General features: G+C 35.1%; 2 protein-coding genes across 3 annotated transcripts in view; one reads left to right on the top strand and one right to left on the bottom strand.

The window, feature by feature from the left end:
• The window catches only part of PHF14 (PHD finger protein 14), a 604,994-nt gene that overhangs the window by 367,137 nt on the left and 210,706 nt on the right, over nucleotides 1–27,151 (top strand). The gene's annotated exons all lie outside the window — the stretch shown is intronic.
• Nucleotides 11,360–27,151, bottom strand: part of THSD7A (thrombospondin type 1 domain containing 7A) — a 394,233-nt gene continuing 378,441 nt past the window's right edge. Inside the window, exons 23-27 of the mRNA XM_081283672.1 lie at nucleotides 23,763–23,858; nucleotides 20,958–21,040; nucleotides 20,430–20,640; nucleotides 17,861–17,948; nucleotides 11,360–17,157 (exon numbers count right to left, since the gene is read on the bottom strand). Of these exons, the coding sequence (XP_081139798.1) occupies nucleotides 17,073–17,157; nucleotides 17,861–17,948; nucleotides 20,430–20,640; nucleotides 20,958–21,040; nucleotides 23,763–23,858 (563 nt within the window). The 3' untranslated portion in view covers nucleotides 11,360–17,072. The remainder of the gene's footprint in view (nucleotides 17,158–17,860; nucleotides 17,949–20,429; nucleotides 20,641–20,957; nucleotides 21,041–23,762; nucleotides 23,859–27,151) is intronic.

The following is a 27,151-nucleotide window of genomic DNA, read 5'->3' as shown; positions in this document are numbered from 1 at the left end:
TTGTTTCATAGGTACAGTTTTGTATCCTTGTAAAGTAAAAAAAAAAAATCATTAGTTGAACCATTGAAAGAAGGTCCATTTTGTTAAAAACAACATTCTCTTTTATTACATTATTTATGTAGAATACAGCATCTTATTTACTGGCTAGGATTCAAGTTTTACATAATTGAATCTTTTCAAAGGAACACTTCATTTTTGAATAAAAGAAGTGCCCTCCCCCATAAACTTTAGTCAGGAGTAAATTTATTATTTCTCTTTAAAGTGAAAATGATGTACTATATTTTCTTGTTAGGAAAATATTCACTTTCTGTAAGCACTCTGGGATATAAAAAGATATAAATAAGAAAGTGAAAGTTGTCTGTCATCCTCCCATATCTGGGAAACACTCTGATGTTGAGTGTGGTGTGATGATGTGGGTGGGGCTCCCCTAAAGGAGGCTGTCCTTCCCTGGTGGTTCATCAGAGAACACCAGCTCCAGACATGGGTAATGAACTGGAAGGGGAGGCTTGAGAATGAGGGAGGCAATGCTAACAAAGGTCAGGGGTCAGGGTCAAAATGCCCAGTTATCCTGGATCACATGGGCTAGGAAAGCGCACTGTGGAAGGAAACCCTAAGGATACAGCTAGGTTCATGTCCTGCATGTATAGCCATGACTAATGCTGCTTCTCACTCTTTGTCCCAGACCTTTCTGCAAAGCCTAGTGGTACTTCAGGTGTGGTTTCTGTTATGCTCTGGAAAAATCAATGCAATTCTGCTACTAGGATGCAGTCACAGAGGATAGGAGGAATCACTTTATGTTAAATGGCTTCTCCTAGTACTAGGAAACTTTTTTTTTTATTGCTGCTGCAGAAGCAATCAAAACCTACTCAAATCTCCTTTCTACAGAGTTATCTGCCAGGTTACTTTCCCCAGTGTTCCCCAGAACGAATGATATGGACCGTCCAGCACTGGAAGTCTCATGCTTGTTATAACCACAGGGGCAACTGCAGTGGAAGAATGATTGGATGCTACTTGAACTCCAACACCCCAATTAGAGGGTCAAATTACATCCTTTGAGTTTCCTGCTACAAGATTGTCCAAGACTATCTCTTTCTTTGGTCCTTTCAACTAGGAGGTAGAGACAGAAGGGAGACTGTCTGGACATGATTGATAACCATGTGTTTCATTTTTGGAGAAATGCAGGAGCAGCAGGTAGTTTAGAGGGACTTGCTATCCCAGATTTGCATTGTTTAACCTGAACCCACAATGTTTATAGACCAAGGAGGCAGCAGCAGTGGCATGCTGAAGAACTGGAGGTAGCAACGATGAGGTCCTGTTTCTAAACCATGTGAGACAGCAGCTGGGAAAAATTAAAAGTACCTGAGGTTCATGGCAAGAGTGGTTAATTTCTGATAGGTGAGTGGAGGCTTAAATATATCATTTGGGCATTAAATGTAAAGTGATGTCATTTGAAAATTGAGGAGGGGGCTCAATGCTGGCAAGCATATTTTTAACATAGACAAGTCTATATTTTATATCAGTAAGTTGTCATTTACAAGGGCAGCAGCAGGAAATCCCCATGTCACATATTGCTCTAAGTTTAGAGGCAGCAAGGAAGAAACCTGCTGGGTCACTCTGTGTGGCTGTTCAGGTTTGTTCTGCACAATTTCAGTTGATGAGGTATATGACACTCCCTGGAGTTTTACAGTGCAGCTGCCCTGCCGCCTGACTTGTCTATATTCAGATATTTGAAGTTCAGCATTGTATAATAATTAATATGTTTAGGGTTGTCTGACATTATCTATCACACACTTCAGCAGTAAAACCCTCAGGGGTTTGCTGTTATCTTGAAGTACATTTAATGTCAATCTGTCTAAAGTTGAGACATCTATGGAAATGTTCCTGTGTGTGTGTGTGTGTGTGTGTGTGTGTGTGTGTGTGTGTGTGTTACAGTATGAAAAGCTTTGCTTTCAGGGAGCTTTGTTTACTGGGAGTTAAACCAAGATATAGTAATAAATGCATGTATCATCTATAAGGTTCCCCCAATCCTTTTGCTTTTGAAAAGGATCGAACATAGAATTAACAATTAGGTGTTAGGTATGGCTCTTTTGAGGATATGTGGCATGAGGTAAGTGAGTATATGTTTCCAGTTATTTTGTTGTTGTTAAAAATTTAAAGCATGACATTTTTTAAAAATTTCTTTTGGGGAAGTAGGTATTGAATTTCCATGCCTGTTAACATTTCAGAATATAAATGATATCTTGTGTTCGTTCCTCATACATTTTCAATTGCTGATTAAGAAAGGAAGCATAGAGTAATTAATCCCAAATGGGGTTTATTTGGTGATGGAATGAAACAAATCAGAGCAGCTTGCAGAGCTGATCTAAGATAGAAGCCTTACTCACTCAGCAGCTTGACCACCTGCCATGTGAGACATTTTCTGATTCCCTCAGTCTTCAGGAATGCCTCTTATCACTGGGCTCCAAGTTGAGAACAGGCTTCACCAGTTCTTGGATAGATGGAAAGCACTGAGCAGGTGGGAGAGGCCAACCACCGAGGCCTGGTCTTGGCTTCCAGAATGGCAATCTTCTTTTGACTTATGTGATTTGATTTCTCAGGTTCTATACCAAGCTGTGTAAATACGTTGTTATGGTCGGATAACATAACATGAGGTGTCCCCTAAAAGCTCACATGGGAGGAGACGGTGCAAGAAGGTTTAGAGGAAAAATGATTGGGTTGTGAGAGTCTTAACCCAATCAGTGTTTTAATCCTCTGATTGGGATTAACTGAGTGGTAACTGAAGTGGTAGGGTGTGGCTGGAAGAGGTGGGAATTGGGGTGTGGCTTTGGGCATCTATTTGTATCTGGCAAGTGGACTCTCTGCTTCCTAATCACCCTGTAAGCCACTTCCCCCTGCCACGCTCTTCCGCTGTGTTATTCCTGTCTCACCTGGAGCCCTGAGGAATGGAGCCGGCTGTCTATGGATTGAGACCTCTGGAACTGTGAGCCTTCCCAATAAACTTTTCCTCTTTCACAGTTGTTGGATCCTTAAGTAACAGCAGAGAAAAAGCTGAAGAAAACATAAGTAGATAAGAAAAAGGGAAGTGGACGTAGCCCCTCTTGCCTTCGTGATTTGTCAATAACATCCACGTAATGTTTGAATGGTGTGACTCGTGCAATGGAGGGTCCTCCAAATCAGGGCAGCTCCAGAGAGGAGTACACTGCTTTCATTGCACCCGGCCAAGGATGTGCCCTGCTGCTGTATATGGGTCTACCTACACCACATGAAGGATTCCTGGCTGGGCACATGCCTGTCAGAAATATAATTCTGGTAGGCAAGTGTCTGCTTTTTTTGGAGGCAAGGGATTTATCTGCCGGTCTCATTTGCCTCTATTTTTTTTTTTTTTTTTTTACTTCAGCTAACACAACTGAACGCTGTTCCCATACAACCTTCAAAGCAAATTGGAGCTGAGTTCTGTGTTCTTTGCTATTGCCACTGACTCTCCTTAGTGTCAGGTCCTGGTTACTCCCCCCAAATCTATCTTTCTCTTCTTCTTGAGACATGGCTGGTCAGCCACAGACTATGTTTCCCAGTCCCTTTGTGGCTGGGTTTAGTTACTTCAGTAAGTTCTCACCGATGAGATGTGAACAGCACCAAGAATGTAAGACGTACTGGGCTGGGGATTTGGTTCAATGGTGGAGCACTTGCCTAGAATGTGTGAGACCCTGGGTTTGATTCCCCAATGTGGCAAAGAACCTTGATGATGTGAGCAGTGATCCCGTCAATCCTGCAGTGGTCTTGGTCTCCTTCCTGTGTACCATGATATGTGGTCACCACACAAACAGTGTGAATCAGGATTACTTGCAGCTGAAAGCACACAAATGAGGCCAACTAGTTCATCACCTAGCATCCTGTCAGGGTTTCCCAGAGAGCAACCTCCACTAATTTATACCAGCTTCTCAGAACTTACAAGTTTAAGTTCATTGCCAAGTGTGTTTTAAATTTAGCCTGTCTCCATCCTGCTGCTGTTTAAACGTTTTTTATTGTCCTGTCAGTGGAGAAAAACTCTGGGTGATATACTGTTATTTGGCAAATCATTCTAGCAGCTTCTATTCAAGTGTTAATTAATCTCCAGAACTTTAAGACTTTCTTGATAGATCCCATTTTATAACCCTTTAAATTGGATCCAAAGCAGCTAATTATATTCTAGTCTAATTGATCTTTTTTTCTTTATTAAATTATTTTATACTTTAAAAGCTTTTATGCTTTCAAACTTGGGAGTAAATTATTGCCTTAACACACCTCCTGCTCCTTGGTTAGGAAAGTCCTTCCAGTATTCACCTGATGCCAAAGTCTATGGCCATGTGGCATTTTAACTCTGGGCGAATTACTTTCATCTTTCTGGTCATCCAAAGGGTCATCAAGGGCCACCAATTCAAATTCATTCCACATTTCTTAAAGGACTCCTCTTCTCACACCCTCTGCTTTTCCTTTATGTGGTTCTCATCTTATCTCTCTTGGACAATGCAATCATTTTCTCCAATCCACTGTTAACATAGCTGTTAACAAAGTGATTCTTCTGTGTCATTTTCAGCTCACAACTCAAACTTCTATGGTATAATCTTAACATTCCTAAGGGGGTTTTAACAAAAGATCATACCAATAATAGCAACATTTATGAAACATAGTAATATTTTCATATTATTTCTTTTGTTTTTATTTATAATTTTGTAAAAAAGTGGAAGTGGTCTTATTCTTTTCTGCTTATGTACAAGAGTACAAGGAGGCTCAGTGACCTGTTCTTTTGCTAAACGTGAACTTGAACCCTGGCCTTCTTTAAGTTCTCTTATACATTCCATTATGGACTGGGGCCACTCCGGAGTATATCTTTACCATTTTGAAAGTTTTGGATGCTGCTTCTTTCCAGTGAACACTATAAATCTTTTCCATGTCAAAAAATCTTTTTAACATTATATTGAAAGTAAGCATAACATTCCAGTATATAAATGTAACTTATTTTCTTGAACATTCCTCTAAGATTGTACATTTATTTTCAAGTACTATCTGTGATGTTGCAATGAGGTTTGTAAAACTTTATCAATATTATCTACTTAGAATTCCTGAAATAGAATTACATAGTTACAGGGCATTAACATTTTAAGTGTCTTGATAAACATTGCTAACTTTTTTATGATTGTATTCATAGTTTGAAAACAATTAATTAAAATCTTTCTGAAACTCTTTATTAAGATTTCTAACAGGATAGATAATACTTTTTTATTCTGCCACTTACATTTTCTCAAGTAAATAAAGAATATTATGATATGTTTAAAAGAGCTTCTGAGGGCTGGCAATGTGGCTCAAGCGGTAGCACCCTCGCCTGGCATGTGCGTGGCACTGGGTTCGATCCTCAGCACCACATACAAATAAAGATGTTGTGTCCACCAAAAAACTAAAAAATAAATATTAAATTCTTTCTCTCTCTCTCTCTCTCTGTCTCTCTCAAAAAAATGATAAAAAGAAGAAAAAAAAGAGCTGCAGAGAAGTTTCATTACAGTGGTAGAAAGTTGGGGTGGTTCAGACACTGGGAATTTGAGTTTCTCAGTCTAGCCTATCTTCTCCCAATGAGTTTCCGACTGAAGCAACAGCATATTGCAGAGTATCTAAGAAGGTGATGGAGGATGTTTCCCCAATGAGCAACTCATCACTATCATTACACAGAATTTCCTTGTTCACATTAGATTGGTTGTGTAAATCTGTAATGAGCAAATCATTATCCCCCTCAGGGATTTTACACATATTCCCACAGCATTCAACTTTCCTTCCTTTCAATTGTTATTTCCTTCACTCTTCTCGATGTGTTCATTTCAGGGGGAACTCTCTTTTTCATTTTCCCAAGCTTCTCATCATCTGCACCCTACTTACTTTCTCTTAATGGCATTTTCACCAACCCACACATTGAATTTCCTTCTTTTTTTCTTGTCTCCTTTCCCTTTATGGCATGCATACTTCGTGAAGGCTAGTTTCATCTTTTTTTATTTCCTGCTGTTTTCAAATTCTCAAAATGGTGCTTGGCATTGAGTAGGCTCTCAATAATTATTACTGAATGAGTGAATGGCTAGAGAAAGACACTATTGCCACTGTCCATGTTCGGGGATTACTTACATGACACCTCTTAATCTCCTCAAGAGAAGGTTTCAGACATCTCATTAGTGAAGTGGTTTTCTCAGGCTCTCAGCTTTAATTGTCTGTAATTCCCTCTGTACTGTAGTATAACTAATTTGACTTGCAGTGATGGTATTAGTGAAGCAACTGGGGGAATGTTAGAACTCAATCTTTTCAGGAGGTAAATGGTATTCTCTTTACACCTGCCCATGTATTGACCATTGGTATTGAATCACCATTATTTCCCATTTTCTTTAACTAGCTCTGGATGAAAGATAAAAGCTTCTGATGTATTTGTTATTTTTGCTTTTCCCAGCCAAATTCTAATAGAGTGTTTTGGGAGATATATAGCAATAATGTCATTAGATTACATCATTTATTTTATTCCCCCCACCTTCCCGCCGCCCCCCCCCCTCTGATGCACATTGTTTTGAGATTTCTTTCCTAACCTCTTTCATTATCCTAAAAAATTGAGACTGGTATCTAATCAGAAAGACAACGATCGGTTCTATGTGCTTCCAAGTTGGTGTTTTATGTTTTTCTAAGTGCAGATGAATTACCAATGGTTTGTTCATTACTTGGTAAGCACTGTCTGCTACAGACAGAAAAGGGACTGCTTTTTCCAGCTGTTCTTGATGTCGTAGAAACCTTGCTTTTCAGTTGATTAAATTTAACTTCAGATAATTACTAAAATGCAAAAATGATTCTGTTTTGCTATTCCTTTGGTGCTTCCAAAATTCAGTCTCACATTAACAATAAGAAGTCAGAGACTTCAAAAGTTCTTTTAAAGCTACTTTGGAAGATAGGTATTTAGGCAGACAAAATGCCCGTTTCCAAATAACAAATACTTAGCATTATTTTTCCTTTAATTTCGAATGGAAGGGTCCTCAATTATAATTGCTTTTTAAGTTGGTTCTAACAGTACATGATTTAGGAGGAAATATTGTTGAATTTCAGACCGTAGCAAAAATTTTGACTCAATATCAAATCAATAGTTTGTAACATTTAAAATAAATGGCTTGGGTTGGTGATGCAACTCAGAAGTAAAGGGCTTGCTGAGAATGTGCGAGGCCCTGGGTTCAATCCCCAACACTGTCATGATGATGATGATGAACGACTTGAGGACTATTATAATGCATAATTAAGAACATCTTGTGCATCTGTGTGTGTGTTGTGATTTCTTACTATTTTTTGCCAATCCTCAATTCTGACAAGTTAAGGACAGAAGTAAAAAAAAAAAAAATCTTATAAATAGGATCTTGTTTTATGTGTGCACCATGATTTATTTATTTAAACTTTCATAATTTAAGTCCATTTATGTTGCTGTCATACTTTTCAACTCTAAACAAGATACAATAAATATCCTTGTAGTATATCATTATTTATCATCATCTGTCATCTCTATTCACACACACATATATGTAATGCACACACACATTATGTGTCACCTAATTCTACATTACAAAAGTGGAATTACTAGGTCAAAGTTGTTTATTTTCAATTAAAAATCTGTCTACTTTTTCTTTCATTGATTTCAATCAATACTTTTCCCACTTGTAAAAATATAAGAAAGCTCTTTTGTTCTATTAAAAGAGTGAGTTGTCAAACCTATTCTCCCAGCTCTTGGGTCATTGTTTCAAATGCCATTTTCTTAAGTATGAATATTCATGAGAATTTTTGTTTAAGTTCAAAAGCTATTTATACTCCTTTCTCTGTTCTTCTGGCTCTGTGTCCACATCTTGCCAGGAAGTAAGATAGACTTTTCAGTCTATCTGAAAGTAAGATAGACTTTCCTTTTCTTTTTTTTTTAATATTTATTTTTTAGTTGTAGTTGGACAGAAAGGTATTGTATCTTTATTTATTTATTTATTTTTATATGGTGCTGAGAATCTGCCCCAGGGCCTCACGTGTGCTAGGGTAACACTGAACCACAACCTCAGCCCCTCATTTCCTTTTCTTAGCAAACTTGTAAGATAAGGAGTCTGTGATCATTGTCAGTGGAAGGTGCTGCTTCTACTTTCCTACCAGTGGGCTGTTCCTACACAAGACATTTTAGCCTAAGTGAGATAGTGTACCAATTTATTGCTGCATCTGCTTTGATTATGAACCCATAATTATACTTGAAGATTTCTGACTAGGAATTGTTGATTTTTGAAAGCCAATATGGTATCTATTCTGAGGGAATTGTATCAAAGTCTTCTTTAGCTTTTATTGCTGAACAAATGTTGCCATAATCTTTTTGCAACACATATTTATGTCAGAATGACTACCAGACACAGCCTTAGTCTATCATTTTGCATTTATGATAAGACACATTTTGATTTCATTTTCCTATGATTCCTACATATAGACATTAGAATTCATGAGCATAGCCAAATGAATTTTAGAGGTCTTTTATTCAAGTATCAGATCAAAGTCCTATCTACTGTGCCCTTCTACATGCAGGATACTGCTTTCATGGTTTAACTTTATCAGCTATTTTCCTCATAGAGAGCAAGGTAATGACATCAGAGGAAAGTCTTGTAACCCTTTGGCAAATACATAATAAAAAGGATTAACCATTAGAAGAAAGAAAGAAAGAAAGAAAGAAAGAAAGAAAGAAAGAAAGAAAGAGAGAGAAAGAAAGAAAAAACCCTAGCAGACAAATACTATAACTGAGTAAATCTTTTATAAATTGTGGAAAGGTATAGTCATCAGCTGTCAATACAGCAGCTGGAGGGTCACGGGAATGTGATTGGCAGGTTTTCACTCTATCTACTGTTTATGGAAGACTGGGACATAAGCCTTTCCTTTCCCTTAAGATGCATGCTTTCTTCTTTATGTTACTTCCTGGACTTATTGGTTGACTCTGACTTTGAAATTGACTTTACTTTGCAAGGAAATCAAGACATTGTTTTCTACAAGGAATGAATTTTAAATGCTCTATTAATGTGTTGACATGATTGGTGAATGCCCCCTCTATTGCTCCAAAGCAAATTTTTGGAATTATTGTCACTATATTTTTTTTTCTGTCTTATTCAGGCTCTGAAGCAAATGGAGTATTATTTGATTATTATTGACATCACAAAATTAATTTAAGACTGAATAGTATAATCAGACTGCTTTTTTATTCTGAAACAAAATCTTTTAAAAAAAATTTCAATTGCCCCTTTCCTCATTTTCCAGTATTTGAAGCCCTGTGAACCTTCTCCTGGTGGAATTAACCATGCAATTCAATTTAAATGGAGAAAAAATGACATAGAATTTTGTCTTTGACAGACCTTGTTTTCATTATGGTTTTGCAAATGTCATTGCCCCACATCTTCCTGGAATATCCTCAGATGTCACTTCTCTGAGAAGGCAGTCTTAGTTACTTTTGTTTTTTAATTTCCTAGCTGCTCTGCTATCATTCTGTTCATGTCACAACATATTGTCTTTGGAGGTGGGAAGTGTTTAGGTTAACAAATGAAAATAAAACTTATTCACAGCAGTGGGGAACTGACAACTTTAAGATTTGGATGAAGTTGGTCTCTTAACCACAGGGCCTCTGTTACTGATCTGCTATTTACCTGTAGCTGCTCTTTGTCCATAAACTTTGCTGTTCACTGATTCATTTGCTCAATCATTCATCTTATAAGGATTCCTTAATACATTATTCTTACTGTGTGCTGAGCATAATTCCAGATAAAGAACAAAACAGAGAAATATCTAGCTTCTTCCATGTGTGGGAGGGGGAACAAAAAAGCAACAATAACCAAAAAACCAAGAAGTTACAATGGAAGGTGCTGAAAAGAAAAACTCGAGAAAGGAGGAGGAGGATGGGGAGTGACAACAATAGTCAAAGAAGGCTTCTCAGGTTCAATACACCTGAGTGCACGCCAAGAGGCATCTGAGCAGAGAAATATAAGAAGTGAGGAAGAGGCCAGGCCAATATGGAGGGAAGAGCTCCAGGCAGAGGTGATTAGGAGGAAGGAGATCTGAGGAAAGTGTTCTTTTAACAGGAGATTGGGACCCAGCCTCATCACTTCCACCTAACACTGTGCTAATGGTTAACATGAGCAAGGGGTGAGTGTGCACAGGAATGAGATAGAACATAGACAGAAAGCTCACCCTCACTGCAGGGATGGTGAGAAGACAGAGACCATTGCAAGAGAACTTTGTTCATGATAAAAAGAAAAAAAATTGTTGGAAAATATAAATCAGAAAGTTTTTTCTTTAATGAAAAATTAAAATTTATTTGGTGGCCTAAAATTAACATTCATATATGGCATCACTAGAATTGCCACTTAAAAATAATTATATTTAGTAGAAAATTGAATCCAATTGTCAACATATATACCAGAAGATGAAAAGTGACTTAAATTTGCTGGGAGTGAAGGAAATGAAAACCATGAGGGGAGTTGATTGATGTTTGGCTTAACCTGGATTGAGATTTTTTTCATAATTCTAACTATGGCCAGAAAGCTATGAAATCTGCCTTAGGAGTTGCTAAGGAAGGACATTTTACAATATTTGAGAATAGCAAAGCAAGGAAAAAAAATAAGTTCTTCTTAATTGCATCTACTAAATTTGGCCCATTTTGCTCTCTCCACCCATCTTGCTTCCCACCACCATCATGGTTTTAATTATATGATCAAAGAGGGAAATATGGCAGATCCACATCAGATTATCAACTTGAGTTACCTTGGCAGCAAACTGCTATGGAGGAAGGTGGAAAGGAAGTGACCTGAGAAAAAGAAAAATCATTGCACTATCAGAAAGCCTGATTGCATTTATGCATTTTTGTATGTACTTTTTCAGAGTAGTTGACACTGATGAGAGAGGTAAATAGAAGTGTGTGTTTGCTGTTCTTTGTAATAAATTCAGAGTTTAATAAAAAGAATCACGAGGGACACAGAAGAAACAAATGTAGAATGTAAAGTAGTCATGTTTGTATTTGTGTTTAAAGACATCCATTGGAGTTGCAAAATAAAAAAAAAATGAAGTAAGTCATGAGACTCTGAATGTCAAGATAGAAAGAAATATCTGATACATTTTTAAAAACTTTTATCTAGATTCAATTGTAATGAACAGCAGAGAAAATGAGACCAAAAATTACTTTATTTGGGTGGGGAACTGGGGATCAAACCCAGGGCCTTGCACGAGCGAGGCAAGTAATCTACCACTGAGCTTCAATGCCAACCCCTCACCCACCATTTTTTCATCAGGTGTAGGAGGCTAGCTGCAGGTTTTGAGTGGTTCATGTATGATGAGATTAAAGTGTTCTCCATTTAGTTGTATCCTAGCCAATGGCTACTTCAGAAAATGTTTTAACTATAAATTTCCCTGGCAGTGATTTGTCCAAGTTGTGCACTCATTTCTGAATTGGTTAGTGTGTTATTGCCTGCCTTAATTTCCATGTATGGCCTTTTAGGGGTACACACAGCCTTAGACTGCTGAGACAGGAAGATCTGTGCTTACTTCTAGAGTGTTCCATCATTCTTTGCTAGTGCCTTCTTTTAATTTACCAGTAACCAAGACGTTCTTTGATCTTAATGATTAATCTTGTGGCCTCAGTTGACTTTTAAGGCAAAATTTGAATTTTTCAAACTTTCTAAATTGGAGTTGTTAAAAAAATACTCAGGAAAGGGCAATACAGTAGTAAAGTGATTTGGATATTCACTGAAAAAAATATTCCACCCACATTTATGAAGTAAATTAAAACACAGATGCACATAATCACATGATTAGAATGAAAATGACTTCCATGTTTATGTTTTCAGCAATATAGTTATTTACAAATAATCCATATGAAAATGTAAAAAAATCATATTACATCTTCACATGCCATTCTGTATTAACTGAATAAAGCTTAGTGACATTGTTTATTTGCAAATCTGTAGTTAATTGTACATAGACATTTTGTGCGTTATAAAAGAAATGTACATAATTTAAAATAAATTACACAATTTACAAAGTAATATTAACAAAAAACTCATAGACAGCTGCCTCCTTATTTAAACAAAATAAATACTCAGATAGTTAAATTAACAAAAAATACATATTTAGGGGATTATAATTTATAGAAAGTTCATAAATTTACTAAAGTTGTATTTTACAATGGCAGATACTGATCTCTTCAAATTGCTATAGAAATGGGTAGGAAAAAGTACCAGAAAAGGAATCTAACTGTTTATTTTCTAAAAATAAACACAATTAGATTCCTGAAAAGTAGTTGGGAAAAGTTTATTGAGGCTTGAAATAGGTAATCTAAAAGCTTTTACTTAAAGGAAAACAAAACAAAACAAAACAAAAACAACCCTATAGAATACAACCATAAAAACGACACCTAGTTACATTCTAAATAGAATAGAGATTTTTGATCACTAAAATCTTGACTCCCACAAACTAAAACTCTTCATATTCTTCCTGTTTAATGGTGTGGCTTGGCAGAAGTACACACACAAAAACAAACAAACAAACAAACAAACAACCCTGCAAAATTAACTATTCACTTAGCATTTGTTTTATTCACTTAATAAAGTAGGCATGCCCATTTTTCGGTGTCCCTGCTAGATATGGAATTATCATTTCACACTGTAAAATACCCTTTTCATAAAAGAATAACCATTTTCAAGGCCCACACTCCAGTATCAGATGCCTGAAGTCCAGCTGCACAGCCGAGGACACCTGAGGGTAGGACCAGGTGGAACAATTATCACGAGAACAGGCAGGTGTGGTTCTCACATCTAACCTAGACCCAGGAAAACCATGCTCTGCAAGATTCCCTTAAGAGTTGTTCCCAGACTGCTGTCCTTTGGAACTCTCCATCTTGGAAGGGAAATAGAGCAAGAAACATGAGAAGCATGATCCTTGCATATTCAGACCCCCAATCCACCTAGGAATGGGTTCTTCTTGCTTCACAGTACTGAAAAGCATAGGCCTCCCTCACTGTCTGGTAGGGTGGGAAGTAAGCAAAGACACAGACAGAAACAGGGGGCTAAGAGGATACAGGGCACCAATAAAGCGAGGGTAAGAATTGACAGTATTTTTTTTTTAATAGAAAAAGTTATTTTTTTCTTTTGCATGTCCTCCACAGCTTTCCTTGCCCTTTTCTCACTTCTTTGACCAGTGCATTCTGTTTAACCAAGATGCTCACATTCTAAGTGACACTTTGATTCCAGCAGGAAGGAAATATAAGTGTTCTCTACTTTTTTTTTTTTTTAATAAAGTACTGAGCGTGGTCAGTGGAAGGTGCTTCTGAGGGACACAGACAAGATCAGTCATTGATAAGAGAGAAATGTAGAGAGATACCAGGAAGCGAAAATCATAAAGGACCAAAGTTGGAGGAGGTAAATAAATATGTGAGAGTTGCCACTGGCTTCATGTAAGAAATGACTTCATCTTTGAATGGCCAGGAACTTTACAGGTTTCTGATTAAGTCATAATGACCATTTCCATCTATCTGAGGGTGGAGGAGGAAAAACATTAAGCTTTTGATAGCGTGTCCTAAGTCACATTACATATAGAATAATACTAACCACATCTATAAGCAAATCCAGAGTAAAGGACAATGTGTTCAAGCGCTATCATTACTCCTTAAGCTTCTTTTCCTTCTTCTGAATGTCTGAGGTACCTATGTTTCCAAAAGCCATTATTAGTTTTCATGGTGCCTAGCAGAGTGTTTTTACATGTAATAATTCAATAAATATTTCTTAAATGTAATTTGTGCTTAGTTATAAGTAATTGAGACATGCTTTTATGCACTCCCTTTAGTAGCTTAAGCTCCACTGTTGTGTCCTCAAAAAGGCTTTGAAATTAGGATTATAGTCAATGAACTGAATGAGGTATTGATAAATAAGCAAATCAGTCCCTTTCAAGAGAGATAAGTATGCCACTTCTACATGGTTTCTACTGAAACAGTCCAACATAATCATATAACAATATTTTTTCTTTTCTTTTTTTTTAAACCAAGCAGATCTTCATGCTTATAGAACAGTATTTCTAAACCTTTTTGGGCTCAGAGCATTTTGTCAAGGCAAAAGTGTTAGACAATTTACCATGTTCACCTCCTAAATTCTTAGAATGAGCACAAAGAATAAGGTTTTGATGAATTTCCAGTATTTAACTCATTATGAACTCATGCCAAAAAACTAAACAAACATAAATATGATAATCTCCACTTGTTTGAACTGGCCAAATAATTATCTTCCCTTCTTTTCACATCATAAGAGGCCATCTAGTATTAATTTATATTAACAATAAGCATCTAGTATGTTCCCTGGCATTGGTTCACATAGCACCTAATGTCTTCCACATATATAGTGCTGTGAGATGTCATCAATTTTTGGATATAATGTCTTATATTTTTATAACATTTTATAATTTTTGATCTCTTAGTTCATTTATTTCTTACAACCTAGGCAGGATGATACTGATTTGTCTTTTTATAATATCTTAAGTACAGCTTTTGTAGGAACAGTATTTTATTCTATTCCCCTTTTCAAAATTACTAGGTGTTGCATACACTTCATAAGACTTTTGCAATTTTCAAGTAATTTTAATAGATTTTTTTCTCAACCATTTTGGATGAATGGAGTACATTTTACCAAAGAGATCAATCTGAGTATTATCTGGAAGTCTCCTGAGTACATATATTGACCCTCACCGTTTTAGAGTAACAATATTACTTCTTCTTTCTCTTCCATTAAAAAAGGTAAAATGGACTTTGTTTTTATGTTTTTCCATGGTTGAGTCCTTGGTTTAAAGTAGAATTTCTTATCTTCCTGACTACCTGTTATCTTTGAAGTATTTGCATTACTTAATATAGTGAATATTGCATAAAGAATGAATGCTTACAACAGTTCCTATTGCAATATGTAGAAATATTTTCATTTGGGGGACATTCTAATGTCTTTTGTAATCTTTGCAAATACTCTAGTGGACAGCAGGGGGAAATCAAAATCCACTGTATACTATGTGAGGGGAAGATGCTTTATAATCCCAATCACTTTTATAGCTACATGACTATGTTTAAGATGAAATAACTTGCTTACAATTTTTAAAAGACATGAAAACCTAACATTCTCCTTGCTCCCAAAGGTCATTACAGTCAATATTGCCTAAAAAACAGTGCTGCTTTTTAAGGTCACCATTCAAGCTTTCTTTTCATAAAACGGAGTTCTCCTAAGTTAGAAACTGTTCCACTGTGCAATCTCAGAGCTATATCTGTGACAAATATAACTACTTCTAGTGCAATGTAAGTTTAATGCCTGAATTTTCACCTTTGAAATTAAACACTGGTGACAGAGCATAAATGAATGAAAACTAAAGATGCAACGGAGAGTTAGACTTAAAACCATCTGGAATGGTTGTCGGCAAACTAGAACCTGTAAATGTGGTGTGCTGGCTGCTTTTAAAAAGTGTTTTTCTGGAAAACAGCCGTATTCATCCTTTTTCTTTTTTTTGTGTCATCTCTGGCAACATTATACAATGTCAGAGTTGAGAAACTGCAATGAAGACTGGGCTGAAAATATTTACTGTCTGATCCTTTATAGAAACGGTTTGCCGCCCTTGGTCTAGATTTTTAATATATATATTTTTTAAAGTTTAGGTTTTGAAATTCTACAATAAAAGACTGGTTCAAATTTTACTAGTAAGAAAGACAAAAGAGTATGGATTTTGACATACTGCCTACAAGACAGTCCTTCACTCTGAAACCGAGAGCAAATCAGGGAGAAAGAAAAATCAACACATACTTTTGATTTCTTTTAGTTACAGAAATCATTGATGAGATTACCTTCTTCTCCATCTTCCTGAAATTAAAAAGACAAGCAGTTTCTTTTTTTCTTTTCTTTTCTTTTTGTAACAAAGATAACAAATATAAAAATCTAGTCATAAAGAGCCTTCAAAGAACAATTACAAACCAACTAGAGGGATCCACTATTTGGAGAGTTATTGGGCTTAAGGTACCGCCATGTTGTCAGTTTTACAATGGCTGCAGAGCCGAGGAAGAGTGTATACAGCAGGTAACCGCTGAATCCATCCTGTTGCCATCCAAACTGAACTTTACTCTCTTCAGGATACAAGAACTTGCAGAAGTCTCCATGACACTCTTGGCAAAGATGTCTTCATCCCATATGAAAAGAGGCAGTTTCTATGGCATATTGGTTAAGTGTCTATCATGCTGCACTAATATAGTGCAAAAATGTGCCTTCCATAAGCAAAAAAGATGCAGGCAACCAGTTTGAAAATCAAGGAAAGTAGAAATGTATCAACACAAGCAATTTAGCTTTCCAGACAATAACCACTATAAAATACTGAACTTGAGGACTCTTTCTTCTAAGATACTAGTACATGTCCAGCATTCGTACATTGGAGAGAGCCAAGAGTGAGTCTTATAAAAGAGTCTCTGTCTCTGAAATGCAGGTCAATAAAAGCAACCATCAAACCAGGAAGATGCTGAACTTATTCAATGGATTTTCTGTTTACCTTGGAACTTTTCTCTTCTTCACTGTTAAAGTTGCTTATTGACAAGTATATAATATGACATTATAATGTGTGTCAATCAATTGAGTATATATGTTGTTATGCTTTACTGTAGTATTGCAGAGGTCTTGTTACAAACTCTTCATGCTAGAATGTTCGTGGGCTATCATTGCAAACAGCCTTGTGTCAGGCATCCAATGGCCAATTTTACCACTATATTTTAGAAATGAAAGTGTTTTTTCAATTGGTAGATTTCAGAGAAGATGACAAACTTCTAGAATTCTGAAGGTTGTTGGCTTATATGTTAGTGGTGCTATCTTGAATAGCTCAGTAGCAGCATGATTTTCATTTTCATTTTCTTTCTTGTTTTTTAAGTTAAAGTGAATTATAATCCACAGAGTTTGGATACTGTTGCTGCAGCCTCTGGATATCTACAACAAGGTCAGAAAGCCAAAACTGGTTGTTGCCAGGAAAGTTAAGTGTTACATGTCTGCATCTCCATCATAAGCTAAGGTTAAAGGTTTCAGTCGGTTGTTTTGCCTTCTTTGGGGTTTCTTTGGCTTTTTGCTGTAAGAAATACATTAAAATTGAGAGAAAGAAAAAAATCAATCTTCAATTATAATTTTTATCATCTTATATTTTAAAAATAAGCAAAATGAATTGATCAACCTAAATTGCCCACTTTCCTGCAAAACTAAATTCAACCTTAGAATTTAGTGTTCTGGGTCTCTTTAAATTTCAGTTTTGTGTTTTGGAAAAAAATGTTAAATAAGTTTCAAGTATTTTACTAGCCTCTAAAAGACAAATTATCCTTGTGTCCTTTAGTATAAACAACAGAAGCAACATTATAGTATGATCATCTGTACTTGGCCACAAAACTTTATAAATAATGTACAATTTATAAATAATACATGTTTGCCAAGATGGTTGAATAAGATTATGTATTACCATAACATCTTTCTCCAGTAGTAATTCAATATAAAAATGTATAATTCACCACAGTCCATACAAAGCATCTTTCTTGGTATACTTACAAGGTAGCAAACTTGAAAAGATGATCTAAAACAATTCTGGTTTATCTCAAGAGACTTACATGGCCCAGATTTTTTTAGATTTTTAAGACTAAAGTCTTATTTATTTAGAATTTTATGTGAACAGGGAATGAATACACTATATTTCAGGCATTAGTTTTTTTTTCCAGAGTTATAGGCAACTAAAAGTGTTTTCTTTGAAATAGAGACATTAGATTTTTAAATATTTAAACACTCACCAAGCTAGATAAATCATGGAGACAATAAAGATGAGTAACACAAATGCCCCAGCGGCTACACCGTAAACCCAGGTCCTTAGTCTCCCATCTAAGAGGAATGGATATTAGGCATTAATTCACATTGGTCTGGAATACATATGACAGTCTTTAACTATGACCAATGACCAATGAGTCTTTAACTATGACCAATTCAAAACTCAAAATGAATTATCGCTTCAGCACAGTTATTGATTAATGTAAATCTATATTATGAGTTAGATGCTGCTTTGTTAAAGATAAATTAGCAATAAAACTGAATTGAAAAGTAGCAAATAGTATTTGTGTTCAGATGTCAGGTTTATATGTCTAAACTTGTGCTGCTTCTTACCTGACTTTTACTTCAGATTCAATGTACGTGCTATTTACATAGACACTGCCTTATGATTTCCCACGAATTTTGAGAATGACATAAGAAAAGATTAAAAGTAGTCCTATTTTAAGAAAGTCCCACAATCTACAGTTGATACACACAGGTATTTGAACACTAACTCTGTCATTTTAATGTTTTAGTTACAGATGAAAGTGAATATATTTAACATTTTTTTGTGATTAATTATCTGTCTTGTCTGCATCTACAGTATGTTTTAAAATTGATTTGACAAATATCATTTGCAAAGAATCCATTTTGAATAACATAAAAGTATTTCTAAGTTTTACTGCTTCCTTTTCTATTATATGGAATTAGGCATGACAGGATCTTTTCTAATTTGTTTTTCTGGTCGTATTCTCTTTGAACTTCTCAGTTTTATGCTCTGAATAAACTTCAAACACAAGATGCTATTAATGATGTTGCCTAACTTAATTTGATCCCAACATCAACGTATTTTCTGTTGCATGTGTATAATTAAATATATGATATTAGTGTTAAAATTATAGATTGGGCAAATGGACCCCATGGAGACTCTGGTGTATTCAATAGTTGAAAGGCTTCAGAAGAAAATGCATAACATACAATGTTTTTGGCCTGGAGCTAGACCAACTTAGAGGGTCATTTGCAGAAAAAAAATCTCAATTAATATTCTAAATATTGTTTCGTTTCAATCCTAAAGATTTTTCCAAAAAAAAAAAAATTTCAGCTGAGTATAGAATCAAAAGAGCATTTCCACTATTGGGTTCCTCTGCCCTGAAAATTCTTCAACAAGTATTTGGGTTTTTCATAAAGCAAAGAATTTCTGCCACTTTCCAAGATATGCATTTTTTAAATATATTAAAGTTCTTATTTTGGAGGAAAATGATATATTAAATTTAAAATAATTACAGTAATATTCTTTAATGTTTATTAATATTTCCCCTTTTAAAAAGCGTGGTTTTAATGTGAGAAGACTCGCTTGAAAGTCAAGATTACTTATGGCCATCTGCTAGTCCACATCATGAACACTGAGAGAAGAGTTTACTAAACTTACACAGACAAGTCAGTTTTGCAAAATAAACTGTATTTTTGGCTAAAAGCCTAATTTAAACAGGAATAGCGTAGATAAAATTAATCACAAATATTTAAAATACTTTAATACTGATTCTTCAATAGAGAAGGTATTTTGATTTAATTGATTAGAAATAGCTACGTAAATTCCTTTCTTCCTTTTCTCATGTTCCTATTGGAGCTATAAAGTAGACTATGCCTGGCTGTGCCTGGAGATTTCCTTTGGTTGTGAACTAGTGATTCCTTCAGGTTGTGAGAAAAAGTGGCATGATCTTAATATAACGCTTGTGGGACATTTTCAAGCACCAGGTTAGTTCCAGGGCTGAGTGTGTGATTGAATCCAAACTGGGAAAGAAAATGTGCAGAGTAGGAGGAGTAGCACTTTACACCACTTCAGCAGGCCTTCAAGCTTTTACCTGTATGAGCTTCAAGTCCATTAAGAGAGATGTTGAGAGCTATCTATTTAATATGAAAATGGTCTGGTCAGTCATGAAGTTTGAATCTTTCCATCCAGAAGGGAAGGCTCCACCCCTACTCCGGTGTATCTGGTGCTAGTACAGATTCTGAGATTTTTGAGTATGACAACTTTTAGGGCTGATATAAATTGTTGGCTACCAAGTGCCCCTGGCAAAGGACTGCATTACTCAAGTTCCCAGTTAAGATCCTAAGTATTAATTCTTTGTGATCAAATAGAAAATTCTCAAATGTCTATATACTATTATTTGTCACAATTCTGAATGATAGTATACTTTTTCCTAATTCATATTTTCATCACTGTATCTCAATATACAATTAATTATACTTGTAACTTCAAGACTAGGATTGAAATAATATCAATACTAATTTTTTTCTCAGAAGAAAGTAATTTCATTTCTGTAAACTTTGGGCATAAGTGGCTTCACATATAATAAAAATTAAAATATATGTGACTAGATGGTCATATCAGAATAAATAAAATGAATATCAGAATAAATGAAATAATAATAGCTCATGTTTAGATGAAACAATAATAGCTCATGTGAAAATAATTGCTTATTTAAAAAAAATCCTTTGCCACTGGCTAAATGTCTAAATAAAATATTCTGAATCAACACTGTCTACTCATTTCACCTGGCCCAAATGGCTGCAGAAACCAGGTCCTGCCCCGTCCTGCTGGGTTACTGGAGGGCTGGGTTGGATGTACTGCCCGACTGGTTTTCACATCTCCTCTCTTGTCCTCCATGGTGGGTATCACCACCACAGGGATAAGTGTGCATTGCTCGAGTGTGCTGTTAGAAGACATGACCTCAGTGTACCCCTCTTCACAGCGGCATGCCTTTGTCTGCAGGAGAACAAGAAGAGTTCTACTAGGCATGCAAGTCTTTGAAAGCACAACAAACTGTACTTGGAGAGTTTCAAAGAAGGATTGTTCGAGAGATTTCACAACGTAATTTCTGTCTTAAGTACATTTAAACATCTCTACTTTTGGGGTTTAAATAAAGTTATTCTAAAAGTAGGCACATTCAGAATCATTTACATTGCTTTAAAAAAGCAGTCTAAAAATAGAATTTTTGTATCTTAAGACATGTTTTGGGGAACTACATAGAAGGGTGATAAAGGATGGAGGCAACTTGTGCATCCTCATGAATTCACACATACCTCACTGCAGTATGAATGAGGCTGAGTGCACGGGGGGTTACAAGACCTATCAGCATCAGGCTGGCTCACCACCAAGCAGCCCCCTGCAGGACCAAAAATCATATTTTAGCAAATAGCATTTCTTGCTAAGATAAAAAATACTGTTGTCTTTGAATTTTGAACCATTTGGGAATACCTAGGATTTTTCTCTCCATGAAATGTTGGATTGATCTTTATCATTTTATTTAACAACTTGAAGCCCTTTTTACTCACTCTGGGAGGACAGGGTCTGGCACTTAGTAGCTATTCAATATGTTTGCCAAAAAGATGATTTTATAGCTGCTCTCTTGAAAATACTAGTGGCACACAACCTCCTTCTGTCAATAGTTCCTGAAGCCAAGCTCAACAATTGAAAAGCAAATTTAATTTTCTTTTAAAGTTCAAATTCTTTCTTGGCTATTTGAAATAATATTTTTCAAGTCCCTTGAAATAACTCTTTAAATTATGTGACTACCACATAAATGTATTTTTGACAATGCGTATTTCATTTTGAGAAAAATCATTACTTCTCTTATTGTAGGGTATGGGGGGCATCTTTATGTGTATTATTTCCTTAACTTGATATTGTACCAATTTACTCTTCTTTGTTTTCTAGCACAGTACCAACTGTGCCTGTTGTAAGTGATGTATTAAAGATGGGAATAGATGTCTGAAATAAATAATAATTGGTTGACAGGAAGGAACCCATAGTTTTAAATTATATTTGTTCATTTTAATAGGATTTTAGCCAAGCAAATTTTTCTTTATTTATGGAATTGATGACCCTCTGGATTTAATCAAAGGTGTCTATTGTTAATGCTTTGTCTTTCTGCATTACAAATCAAAATATTCATGGAAAAGTTGTTATGAAAATACAGTTAGCAATCGCAAGGCAATTGGAGTTAAGTGGCCATATAAGTTATTATCATTAAATACATTAAGAAAAGGAAAGAAGTATCTCAAGTTTTTATAGGGACAATTTATAAATTAAAGCAATTGACCCAGATAGGTAATGTACTTTACAGGCTTGTATAGCTCTCATAAAGAATCTTATCTCTCCTAAAAGATGGAAGAAGAATGTACATAGAGTTTATCACAAATTATTTGCACTTTGGCTTTTTGGTACTGCATTAGACTGCATTAGAAAAAAAATACATTGGACACTATTGTGTTGAAAAGAAATTAAAATATGATTTCTATAAATAAGTCTTTAAAGGTTGACTTTATTTTGCATTGGGGAAATAGTCCCAAATGCAGTGGGAAAAGAGCTTCTTACATGTAATAAAAGGGTAGACAAATATTTGCATCCATATTGGAAAAAATGCAAACTGACAGGACCCTCTGGCAAAGCTGTTAAATTCCCTTAGAATAATTTGAAGAAGAATGTAGACATTAATTTTCAATCTCTGAGTTGAGTGGGTGACCTTTGTACACCTTCTGGTTCAGAAAGCCTATGCTCCCCTATCTAGTGCTCTTTTCATCGTAGCCTTCTTCTAATGGGGTTTGGACAGATTTTTCTCCTCTAAAACAACCCTGTGGAAAAAGCCAAGAGTTTTCTAGTAAAGTGTCTTTTCTTTCTTATACATGTGTCCACTGGGAGATGCTATTGTCAAGGGTTTCCTGATACAGCTTTCTCATGTGAAAAATCAAGAAAGCAATTTGACATGCTGTTCTAGTTTTCACAGGGAGGAAATAAGTAATTAGGTTTCAATAAATCTGGGTAATTTAAAATTCAATATAAAATTGATGCTTTTCAAGAAGCATATCGATCCCTGCTCCTATTATCTTACCATATATATTAAAGTTAAATTTATAAATGGACATTACTCTGAGGCATCCAAATGCACAAGGAGGGTCAAAACAATAGAAGCTAGTCGGCAGGAGCCCTGAGCAGTTTATTTTCAATACTGCTGCTGCTATGCTATGGAGCTTCCTGTATATTAGATCTATGAAAAGAAATGGTTTAAGGAGAGACATTAGATTTTTGGGTTCACATGTCTGAGGTTGAATCTGGTTCCAAACTTCATTGTTTCTTAGGAAATTTGCAGTGTGATTCACTACGTATCCAGCACCAAAGTTTCTTTCCCTTTTAATGGGTCCTTGGGATCCCTCAAATTTCCTGAGCTTATACAAAGAACCTTTTAGTAACTGCAGCTTAGGGTAGTTCTTTGGAGGTATACTTAGATCAAAATACAATTAAAATAACTTCTTTAGGCTTTCTTCTTTGGAAGTATAATAATTTGGGGGTGGGAACACTAAAGAGGATTTTCAGATGCTCTGAGTTCCAGATTTATCAGCAGGTCTTGACTACTAATTAATAAAAAGTTAAAAGTGATAGATATCTGAATTCAAGCAAGTATGTGGATTTGTATAATCATGCTCCCCTGATAGTATTTTTGGTCTGCATTTATATTAGCTTTAAGATGCACAAGTATAAATAGTACAAAAATGTTTTTTTAAAGTAGTAAATTATTAATATATAAAATTCTAGTAAAATAAATCTGAAAATACTTATTTAATTAAAATACTATCTAATTCTAATAAATTATTTATATAAGTTCTAGCAGTAATATCTAAAAGGGCTATCTATCAGTGGGAGAGAATATGAAACATCATGAAGTAAAATAATTTGTCATTAGTACCCCATATGTATAGAGTTCAGGCGTACTAACATCAGCCATGTGTTGGAAACGGAAAGATTATTCTTGGATCCTTCTTAATTTCTTTAATCAATTACATTTGTGTTATAAGAATACTTTTAAAGGCAAAGAGAAATTGGAGTTTTACCTGTTACATTTACACCGTCTGACCTTTGACACCAGACTGTTCGGGAAGAGCCCTTCCATGCACTGGCCATCCATTTATACTCATAGCACTGTCCATCTGCAGGGACACAGTAAACATTGACAGGAGTATTCTATTGCCCAGAACAATCGTGGTGACAGAGGGCTAACAAAACTTTCATGAACAGTTGAAAAGGGATAAGAAGTCCATTTCTGAAGAGTCAAATGTCAATTTATTGTCTGGAAATTGCCTTGCAAATATTGTATCAATGTAGTTATGCACCTAAATCTCAACTAAAATTACATGCCTGCTATCATACCACTTTGTAACTTAATTTTATGGTTTGCTTTTAAAGTATCATGGAATATCAAACATACAGACAGGCATGTAAAACAAATAAAAAAACATTCATTTACCTATCATGCGATTCCATTAATATGCCATTTAGTCATGTTTGCTTAAGTTTTACTTTGCTTGTCAATGAATAAACGATATAAACTTCTTGTCCTATTACAATCCTTCCTGATCCCATGTCTTTCCCTGTCTTAGCACTGCACTCTCTTCCAAAGTATAGTTATGACTGTGGCATGCTTTTATTTTTTTCTTAAATATCTATGTTCATATAGATTCCCCCAAATGATATATTTTATGCAGCCTTACAATTTCTGTGTTCTATGTATAATCCTAAAACTTATTGGTCAATATTATAGATTATATAGTTCTGTGATTTTTTTTAAATTTTTTTTATTGGTTGTTCACAACATTACAAAGCTCTTGACATATCATATTTCATACATTAGATTCAAGTGGGTTATGAACTCCCAATTTTTACCCCAAATGCAGATTGCAGAATCATGTCGGTTATACATCCACAATTTTACATAATGCCCTATTAGTAACTGTTGTATTCTGATACCTTTCCTATCCTCTACTAACCCCACCTCCCCTTCCCTCCCATCTTCTCTCTCTACTCCATCTACTGTAATTCATTTCTCTCCTTGTTTATTTTCCCATTCCCCTCACAACCTCTTATATGTAATTTTGTATAGCAATGAGGGTCTCCCTTCATTTTCATGCAATTTCCCTTTTCTCTCTCTTTCCCTCCCATCTCATGTCTCTGTTTAATGTTAATCTTTTCTTCCTACTCTTCCTCCCTGCTCTGTTCATAGTTGCTCTGATTATATCAAAGAAGACATTTGGTATTTGTTTTTTAGGGATTGGCTAGCTTCACTAAAAATAATCTGCTCTAGTTCCATCCATTTCCCTGCAAATTCCATGATTTTGTCATTTTTTAGTGCTGCGTAATACTCCATGGTATATAAATGCCACATTTTTTTTATCCATTCATCTATTGAAGGGCATCTGGGTTGGTTCCACAGTCTAGCTATTGTGAATTGTGCTGCTATGAACATCGATGTGGCAGTATCCCTGTAGCATGCTCTTTTAAGGTCTTCAGGGAATAGTCCGAGAAGGGCAATAGCTGGGTCAAATGGTGGTTCCATTCCCAGCTTTCCCAGGAATCTCCATACTGCTTTCCAAATTGGCCGCACCAATTTGCAGTCCCACCAGCAATGTACAAGTGTACCCTTTTCTCCACATCCTCGCCAGCACTTGTTGTTTGACTTCATAGTGGCTGCCAATCTTACTGGAGTGAGATGGTATCTTAGGGTGGTTTTGATTTGCATTTCTCTGACTGCTAGAGATGGTGAGTGTTCTGTGATTTTTAATGTAAATTGGTCAACTATTTTAATTGTTATTGGAAATTCCATTGTACGAAATACTACAATTTATTCTTCTGCTTCCTCTATTAGGGTGTTTTAAATGCCTTGCTAACCTTATTGAAGTCTATTGATGCTTCTTTAAGATAATATCTAGAAGGGAAATTTATGAATATCACTATATGGACAGCTGAAACTTCATTAAATATTGTTCTTTTTTTCCTCCAAAGGGTGAACATTTATGTACCCACAGATAATAGATAATAATTACTACTGTTGTAAATAGTCATGAAAAGTTATAATACTATATTTAAAAATTTTTGTTAGCCCTTACATATGAAAATATATTTTATCATTTTTAATTGAAACTTTTTGATTACTAAGGCTACTAAATAGTTATAAAAATTTGGGGGCATTTGGATTTCCTGTAATGGAAATTGTTTATTTATATCTTGCAGCTATTATTATTTTTTTCATCTAGTGACATCTATGTCTTTACTTATTAAATTAAGGGAATTCTTTATTCTAAAATAGTGATTCTCAAAGTCTGGCTCAGGAACCATGGATGACATTATCTATATGATTAATAACAGAAAAGCTCTTTGAAACCCTGAACAATTTTAAGACTATAAATTCTTATGGATCCAAAAGTTTTAGAATTGCTGTCCTAGACATTAATCCTTTCAATTAATTGGCCTCAAAATATTTTTTCCTGTTTGGCTCATCCTGTTACCTTGTTTATGATCTATTTTACTATGTAGAAGATTTAAATTACAATTTAATTTTTAATCTTTTTCAATTTTGACTGTGCTTTTAGTGTTATATTTAAAAAACCCTTCTTGATTTTGAGTTAATAAATATATTTTCCATATTTTCTTTAAATGTTTTGCAGCATTGATCTTTATCTAAAGGTCTATAATTTATTTGGAATACAGTTTTTATATTATGTGTGCTAAATATAGTTTAAAAATATTTTATGGATAACAAATTTTGGCAACACTATTCACCCACTGCTTCTCCATTGACTTTCAGTCTGCCTCTTTCTTACATGTAAACATCCATTTCTGAGATTCTCTATCCTGTTCCACTAATGTGATTGTTTTATTTCTAAGCAATCACTTTGTTTAACTGTCAATGCTTTGGAGTAAACCTTGACATAAGCTATGTAAGTCCCTTGATCTCTTCTCCTACTTTCCTCTCTTAATAAAATGCTGTGCTCTTTTTAGTCTTTAACCTCTCCAATTTAGGATCCATTTATTGGGTTACTCTAACAATATGTTCAAATAGCATGGAATTTATAGGTACATTTATGTAAAATTGATGTTGTGATATTGAAACTTTTTATCCATAAAATGGTCTATTTCACCAATGTTTTAGTTCTTTATGCCTTTCGATCAGATTTTATAATTTTATACATATGTTACATCATCTTGTTAATTTATTTCTACTTATAGTTTTACTTATATTATTAATATAATTTTTCTGGCTAAAATTTGTAACTGGGTCTTATAGATTAAAAAAAGATTAATTATTTCTATATCTATTTTTTTGGGGAGAGGGTACGGAGGTTTGAACTCAAGGGTGCTCAACCACTGAGCCACATCCCCAGTCCTATTTTGTATTTTATTTAGAGACAGGGTCTTACTGAGTTTCTTAGCACCTCACTTTTGCTGA

Source organism: Spermophilus citellus, assembly GCF_964194105.1.
Source record: "Spermophilus citellus genome assembly, chromosome: 3".
Classification (NCBI taxonomy): Eukaryota; Metazoa; Chordata; class Mammalia; order Rodentia; family Sciuridae; genus Spermophilus; species Spermophilus citellus.
Note: the sequence above shows the minus strand (reverse complement) of the source record. Positions and strands in the feature narration are given on the sequence as shown.